Here is an 8,927-nt window from a genome sequence, read left to right on the forward strand (position 1 = left end):
CCACTAGTACCTGGCCCAGCCCACACTGTAGCAGTTGCCAGAGGATGAAAGACTCACAAGAACAGATGAGTAGCTATGAAGTATATATCACAATATTGTATATTTTATACTACTAGGGGTATATGAGTATTCTAGTAACATTCTAAGTATGCTAAATCAAATGTAATGTGATCTTAAATAAACTTTTTCTCAATTTCTAAGAATCAAAAAAAAAAATCAACCAAAAACATAAAACTGTCAGTAGCAGATAAAGGCCAGAACTGTTGAGCGATACCCAAAGCTGTACACAGATACCTGGGTTTTCTGGGGCTGCCATCCAGTGGATCTGGGTCCTTTTCAGGTTCTTCTTGTTTTTCATTTTCCATCTTTTTTTCTTCCTCTTGTTCTTTCTCTTCTTCACCTCCAAAGTCTACATCATCTTCACTCCAGTTACCATACTGATATTTAGTTATTTCTTTGGTGAAGAATAATACAAACAGTGAAATCAGATACTCATAGAAAAACTAGCCCAATTCATACCCAGCAGCAGCACCAATCATCTCCCCTCAGGAGAAGTAAGAAGTAGCTAAGAAAACATGGCCAGGCACCTTCCTGCTGGTTGACATCACCCTTCCATGGCCCTCATATTTTTGCTGCTTAATATTTTCCACAGTGACATGTTCCCCTCTTCCCAGGAAATCTCCCTCCTAATGCTGCTGATTACTTCTCCTTTAGGGAAGAAAGGGTCAGAGTGATTGGGTCAGTTTGCATTTTCAATGTTTTGGTCAGAACTTTGTTGGGAAAATACTTGTTTGTCTCAAAGACAAATTCTGCAGTGAAGCCAATTGTTTCCTTAACCCCAGAACCTGTCTTTTTTACCAAGTGCTCCCAAATCATTTTTAGGCTCAACTTTCTAAGACCTTTTTCACTTTCAAATGCTGTGAACCAAAGAGGAGGTGCACCCTTTGCTATTTCTTTTCCTCCAGGGTTCTTTCCATTTCCTCCCGAGCTCCCTCCTAAACACCTGACATTCATCTGTCTGCTGGCAAATCGCATTGACAGTCCCAACTCTTATTAAATACAGGTTGGTAAAGGACAGCATATTTTTTTCAAAACTGCAAAGGTTGCTTTGAATTGGGCTTCTACCCTGGCACATTCGGCCTTAATTTGGAGGAGGTCAGGACCCACCACTTCCCTAACCCAAGGCCCGGGGATCTCGCCACTTCCCTCAGCCAGCACACCATCCCCACTTGCTGCCACTGGCCACAAGCAAGTACCCATGCAGCTGCCCCTACACCCATTCCTCACCCCTTATTTCTGTGACCTGATCTATCATCTCGTCTGCCTGCTCCTCCTCTGCCACTTCCTCTGTCTGCTCCATGGAAACATGGGCTGCCTCTGCGTTGTCTGTTGGTTCCTGGAACTCTAGGACTGAGGTGGCCACCTCAGGCAGGCCTAGACCCAAGCGAAGGCCCTCGCCTTGGACCTCCCGAGATTGGGCCGTCATTCTCAGCCTCTGGGGTATGTGCAGCACCGGGAGCTCGCTTGAGCCATCCGCCATTGGCGAGTGGGATCGCACCACCACAGGGCCACGGTAGGGGCGGATCAGGATGTGGTCGTTGTAGTAGATGCGGTGCAGAAGGGAGTGGACCAGATCCAGGAACATGAAGCGGAAGCCAACCATGGGGAACTGATGGGCGTCCACGAGGATGTCCTGGCTCTCTTCCAGGTCCCCTCCCTCCTCCTCTGCCGGCCCAATGTCCGAGTCTTCCTCGGCGTCGCCACCCTCCCGGGCTCTGGCCGGGACTAGGCCCTGAGCTCCCTCTTCCTCCTCTAGGCCTCCCTCAGGCTCCAGGATCTCCATCCCCCCAGAACCCGCCACCTGGGCTTCCATGGTCTCAGGTGCCATGTTGCCCCCATCTGGGCCCAAGTCGAGGTCTATCCCTTCACCCACTCCAGCAGCCCCCATCCACTCTCCCACTGGGCCCTCTTGGGTTGGGTCTCGATCCCCTGTGGCAGACATGACACCAGTGGGTACCTCAACTGGGCTGCAATCGGACTGGGGCAATGAGGACAGTGAAGATGGTGGAGGCCTAGCTGGCTGCCCTTGAGGGAAGGCCGTTGGTAGTGGAGTCTGAGGGGAGGGGAACGTGGAGGAGCCTCCCACTGAGGGGACAATCTACGGTGGTGCCTAAGGAGGCCCCACTACGCGAAGGGCAGGGGGTCAATCTCAGGCTCCAGGAGTTGTCAACTAAGGCTGTGCCTCCGAAGACCCCCACTAGGAATGAAAACTTCCGAGAGACAGGAGATAGGGCAGGGTTAAAAGGGTCAATAAAGGACTGCATCCCTTCATAACAAGCTCTAAATTCATTTGCTGAAAAGTGAAGATTGACATACCCTACATCCAATGAATGATCAAGGCTCTGAGGTTCTAGGACTATTCAGTATTACCTACCTTTTCTTTGAAGTCTTAGTAATGAAGTCAACCCTTTAGATCCACGCCAGTCCTGTCTATTTTGCTTTGATGATTATTGGTGAAAGTATAATGGTCTTACTTGAAGGCACCTTGAGCTGGGAAAACTTATTCTGTAAAGGGCACACAGTTAACATTAGTCTCTGCAGGGCCTACAGGCAGAATCGAGGTTATTATGAAAGTACTTGTATAACAGGAGAAAAAAACAAATTTCCACAAATATTTTATTGTTGAAACTAAAAACATAATGATAATTGCATATATTTTAAATATGATATGGGTTCATTAAGATGAGAATGAAACTCTTTTGGGAGGATGACATTTGTTTAGTTAAGATTCAGTATTAATGTTCTCTGTCATCAAAAATGATTGTAAATGTTGATCTGTTTTTTTCTAATGAGGTTTTACATTGTTCATCTTTGAAAATATCTTCACACAGCTATATGATGGAAAGCACTAATACAAATCGAAGAGATAGGTACTTTCAAACACTGGTATCAACTCGCCAGCATCTGATTTTAATTGAACATATTCATCTCTTGGAAGACATTTTACAAAGTTCAATTAGATTCTTCTCTTCACATGTGCTATTGAGCATGTATTATACTGCAGAGTAATCACTTCCAATTGACAGTTAGGTGGAAGTTATTCAAATGTACAGTTAAGTATGTTTGAAATATGGAAATTTTATTTGTACTTGTATAGAAGTCTGGGAAAAATACTGAAACTTTAAACTTGGATAAAATATCCACTGCACATTCGTGTGAGAAGTACATAAAGTAACCTGACATTACTTTGATTCAACCAACATTAATTGCCATTGAGATGACTTTAACCAGTATAAATCTCATATATAAGCACTGCTTGTCTTGTGATTTTAGGTTGAATTATTAAGAAGCATTAACAGGCATACAACAAATATAAATTTCCAAAGCCATTCAGTATTCAATAATAATAACTGAGAGGTATTTTTCTTGATCAAAAATAATTCAATATCAGCCCTGAGCTAAAAAACATCACATACAAAAATTTCCATTACCACTGTTCAGCCATAGAATTGCTGTGATTAAGTTCATAGAACAGTAGTGGTTAAGTTCATGAAAGTAAATGAAGTTCCACAGCAGCACTACTAGCTAAATAGCACACGAGGGATTAAAAGGTTTTCTGCAATGTAACTGAAGACAAATAATACAATGAATAGACCATAGGAGTTAAATACATTCTATTTTCAAAATTTTTGTATGTTTGTTCACTAACCCTTTTTCTGCTCCACACATAATTTTTAATCACCATCAGTTGTAACACATTTTAGCAGATTCTACTTCAAGTTATTCTAAATTCATGAGGTTTTTTTCAATTTTTTCAAAAATATTTCCTCTATATTTGTTCCATGCAGGCTACTCATAAATACTAATTCTTAAGTCACTTTGAGCATCAATGACTGCTCAAATAAATAGCAAACTAGCAATAAATACAACATCTGTCAACTCATAAAACTTCATGTTGAACATTTCAGACCTTAGTCATTCACTCATTCACTAACATTTATTGGGCATCTACCCTGTTCTGAGAGTTGTGCATGTGGCTAGGGACTCACAGATGTCTAAGAACTCTTGGCTTGCTCTATTGTATTATCTATAGGGAAGACAGATATTGGATAATGATAGCACAGGTGTCAAGTGAAAAAAATGGGGATGAGTGAAAAGTGCTATGGGAGCACAAGAGAGAGAATTATGAGCTAGGAAGAGGGAGAAGGGAAGTGAATTGGTGCCTGGAAGTGTGTTCAAGATGAAGTATTTCAGCAGTGCTCTGAAACTAAGAGTTTAACTGGTAGTGAAAGGACATCATTAGGAGAACAGGATATAGAGTAACACAGGTAGGGATGTGTGTGTGCATGCATATGTGTGTTTGTGTGTGTGTGACAATCTTTTGTGTCAACTTGACTGGGTCATGGGATATTCAGATGGCTGGTTAAAAATTATTTCTTGGTGTGTTTGTGAGGATGTTTCCATAAATCAATAGAGTAGGTAAAGTGGATTGCTCTCCTCAATGTGGGTAGGCATCATCCTATCCATCAAGGGCCTGAATACAACAAGAAGGTAGATAATGGAGAATTTATTCTCTCTGCGTGACTACTTTAACAGGGACATTGAAATTTTGCTCTCTGCACTACTTGTTCTCAGGCCTTTAGACTCAGACTGGAGCTACACCATTGGTTCTTTTGTTCTCAGGCCTTTAAACTACACCACTGACCTTCCTTCCTGGGTCTTGAGCTTGCAGAAAGAAGATCATGGGACTTGTCCACCTCCATAGCTTCACAAGCCATTATCATATTTATACATATCTTATTATAGAATACATATTATATATAATATACAAACCTTATCTTATATATACTCTTCTGTTTTGCTGGAGAGCTCTGATAAATACAGTACTTGGATATGTGTGCCCATGCATGTGCACCTACCTGTCAGAGGAATGAAATTATTTCTGTAGGGGAGAGTGGCAAATGGACCTGGAAAGCAGCTGGGGGCCATAATTACTACCATTGATAATTAATCATTACTACAAATAATCTTTACTATATGGACTTTCTGCATTCCATACAAGCACATACTCCTCTTTGTGCTTTCATTTCTTCCCCATTCCCTTGGTGAGTGCCTTCCCATCCTCTTCAGCTGCTATCTAAACTGATTAACTATTCACTTAACCATACATTTATTCACTTATCAAATTTATTTGTGTATTCCATGCATCAATGGAATGCCCCTTTAGAACTTTGATTTGTTTGTTGCTTGCTTGAAGAAATCTAAATATAACAGAACTGTTCATGGTCTACATCCTTGTGCTTTATACCTTGTTATTCCTGTGCCCCTTGGGAGAGGGGATTGTCTAGGATCTCTGGAAACTAAGTCCTGCTGGCTGCATAGAATGTCAGTGTTCTGAAATGTTTGCCAAAAGTCTAGTTTATACTCAATCATTTCCTCTCCAGTTTCCTCCTGCACTGATTAGTGGGACTAAACACTGAATTGATTGATTACTGTCAATATTAAAGTCTCTGGCAATGAAGGACACACCTGGATTCTCTTGTTTGTGTTAGTAGGTAGAACTGGACACTGGGATTGTCACATAACAAGGTATTGTGAAGAAGTATTGAAGATCCCAAAACAGATGGTTCCTTCACTGTGGGATCAAACTATTTCCCCATATGGTTGAAGGTGGTTCCAAGACCCTGGAAAGGGAAAAGTTTGGCACTAGCTAACAAAGGAGAAAGAGAAAACTGAGTAGGTGTACCTTCAGGAAGCTTCATGAAACTCCCTGAAGTGAAACAGGGAAAATTGCCTCTCAGCTCCCACATGTGTGTTCTCTTTATGACAAGTATGTAACCTAGATACATGAGATGGATTCCATAGCCTCAGTCATCTGCCTGAGACAGTCTGGGGATGAAAACCCATCCAGGAGGTCACACTCCCAATTTCTGGTATGTAGTTGGTGCCTTTCTTCCATGTCCATCCATCTCACCCATTTGATCTCCTCAAGATCACCCATATGATTATTTCCAAGCTGGGTAGTTGGCACAAGACAAGATTTCAGATTTTCTTAGGGAAAGTTTCTCTCTTTTCTAACCCTACTCTTCTGTCAGTCAACATAAGTGGCCAAATCTTTTCCATTAATAAATCCATCATCCAGATGAGAATGGGAGAGGGGTGTGGCCTCGAACCACACAACCTGAAGTGGGTTCTATTTAATGTTGGGGATGGTAGGGAACACCCCTGGAAGACCAATCCAAATATTTCCTGTACAGTCTGGCTCAAAACTTGCCACCTCTGAGCAGCCTTCTATTCTGTGTCTGCTTCCCCTTACCCAGGTTATCCTGAATTATGTGTGGCCATGGTTTAACTTCTCTAGAAAAGCACAGCCCCTTTAGGGTGAAAGTCAAGACCTTCCTCAAGTTTGTAACACCCATGGCACCTGTCATGGGGCTCTGCACAAGGGAGGTGTTTGGACAATATTCATGAAATGAATCAAGGGGCTTTGGAATCATCATCATCATTAGTGCCGTTTCTCTTCCACCTGCCCAGTACCTGACTGTCTACCAAGGGCCTTCCTATCACCCTTCCTTTCTTCCTTTGTATCCTCTCAGTGGCTTCACATGAGATTTCTGCCCTTATGGCCAGGTGTTATACTGCTATGATGCTGATGATAATGGAAGATTTCTCCTCTCAAGTGAGACCTACTCCCTCTTTCCCCCACAGGAAGTGACTTGAACATTTGATGGCCTCCTAGTCACTGTGCCACAGCTAGAACATGCTCTGGATGCTCACCAAAGAGAAGCCCCTATGCAGGAGTGCCATCTCCCTACAGGTGTGGTCAAGAGATAAGGACCTTCAATATTATGAAGATGTTGGATGTGGACCATGAGCCCAGGAAAGTGGGTGTTCTCTAGAAGATGGAAAGGGGAAGGAATGAGATTCTCCCCAGATCCTCTAGAAAGAAACACAGCTTTGCTGACACCTTGATTTTAGCCCAATCAGACCCGTTTTGGACTCTGACCCCCAGAATGTAATATTATAAACTGGTGGTATTTTCAGCCACTTAGTATGTGATAATTTGTTATAGCAGCAACAGGAAACTATACACACTCACTGTTAAAGTCACTTGGTTCCTTTTCTTCTCTTAGTTCATATTTACTAGGGAAAGAAAAACAATCTCAGTTTAACACATGGTATTCCTTTACTTGCCCCTAACTAAACTACTTAAAAATATTAAAAATTGGCTGACTTGGTTTACTAAAAATTTGTGATGATGATAATGATCACACTCAAGATTCCCTGACAACCTCACTACACCTTCCATCCATCCCAGATCTGACAGTTTCACTACTGAACACCCAAGCCCCTGTTTCCTAGCTACTTACTTTCCAATGATTTGTCATCTTCCCTACCTTAGCTACTTACTCCCACAGCCATGCTAAGGATCCCCAATTTTTTTGTAATGAAAATCTACATCACATACAAAATCTTAGTCTCAAGTATTCCTCACTCTGACCACACGTCTTATTTTTCCACTTTGATCCCTGTTATGATTTGGATTTGAGGTGTTCCCCAAAAGCTCCCATGTTAATGCAGGAATATTCAGAGGTGAAATGATTAGATGTAAGAATTGTAACCTAATGGAGCCATTAAATGGTTTAACAATAGATTAATAGTGAATCAATTAATAATTAATCAAAACAATCAATGATTTAAATGGGCTAATTGGATTATAACTGTAGGCAGGTAGACTGTGGCTTGAGGAAGTTGGGTCACTGGGGGCATACCTTTGGGGATTATATTTTTTAAAATTTTTTATTTATTTATTTATTTTTAGTTGTCAATGTACCTTTTATTTTATTTATATGTGGTGCTGAGAATCGAACTCAGTGCCTCACTGTCATGAGAGGCAAAGGGTGCAACTCATGCAATCGAGGGTAGAAATAAATAATGTCCACACATTTATGCCCTTTCCAATGTTTTATTCACTCAAATCACTCAATACAATTCACTCAATATGTTCTTAATCAAGAAATGATAACCTTGCTAATTCACAATAGGGCCGGGGCACTAGGGAAGAATAGTGTTACCTTAGATTAGGTAGAGGGAAGTGATGGGAGGGGAGAGGAAGGGATGTGGGAATAGGAAACATAGTAGAATGAAACAGATATTATGTATCTTATGTGATTACATGACCAATATGATTCTGTAACATGTACACTCAGAAAAATGAGAAATTATATCCCATTTATGTATGATATATTACAGTGTATAAATTGCATTCTACTGTTGTGTATAACTAATTAAAACAAATTTAAAAATTGAAAAAAATGGCAATTCTTAATGCTGGGCACTGCAATAGGCATATATCAATTCAAAGCAAACAATTCTGAGTTAACTCTAAGCACTGAAAACATACTTAATCATGACAGACTTATTACAGACCTTCCCTCTGCATGCTAAGCTTAAGTGCCAGGTGTAAAATCTGAAGTCTTAGGTTTTGAGTCTAGCAGATGCACACTCACTCAGACTACAGCCATTAGGTCAATAATCGGTGGAGGTCTCTTCCGGAGTAGAGTTGGTGGCTGGTCAAGGAGATGGTAGTAAGGAGAAGTTGCCATTCTCACCAGGGTCAAGAGGCTGCTGTAGAGTTTGAGAGTGGTGAGGACAATGCAGAGGATCAGGCAGATGATAAGAGCTGGGATATCAGTCCAGGTCCTCATCAGGCTCTCCAGCAAGTGTGCATCAGTATCGGCTGGCTGAATATCTGTCCTTTTACTCGATAATTTATACCAATTTGGGGAGCTTCTTTTTTTTTTTTTAAAGTCACAAGAACACAAGAGAGAGCTTGAAGAGCTTTCCATTGGCTAGATCAGATCTGAGAATTCTTTTTTTTAAGAGAGAGAGAGAGAGAGAGAGAGAGAGAGAGAAAGAATTTTAAT

General features: G+C 41.4%; 1 protein-coding gene across 1 annotated transcript; it reads right to left on the minus strand.

The window, feature by feature from the left end:
* Nucleotides 1-377: 377 nt before the first annotated feature.
* On the minus strand, nucleotides 378-2,002 carry LOC107153052 (cancer/testis antigen 47A; the record flags this gene model as incomplete). The annotated part of the gene is made up of 2 exons (XM_015498553.2): nucleotides 1,288-2,002; nucleotides 378-454 (listed from the first exon to the last, which is right to left on the minus strand). Coding segments are annotated over exons 1-2 (792 nt in total), but the record flags the coding sequence as incomplete, so codon positions are not given.
* Between the last annotated feature and the right edge of the window lie 6,925 nt (nucleotides 2,003-8,927).

Source organism: Marmota marmota, unplaced genomic scaffold (assembly GCF_001458135.2).
Source record: "Marmota marmota marmota unplaced genomic scaffold, marMar, whole genome shotgun sequence".
In the NCBI taxonomy this organism is placed as follows: domain Eukaryota; kingdom Metazoa; phylum Chordata; class Mammalia; order Rodentia; family Sciuridae; genus Marmota; species Marmota marmota.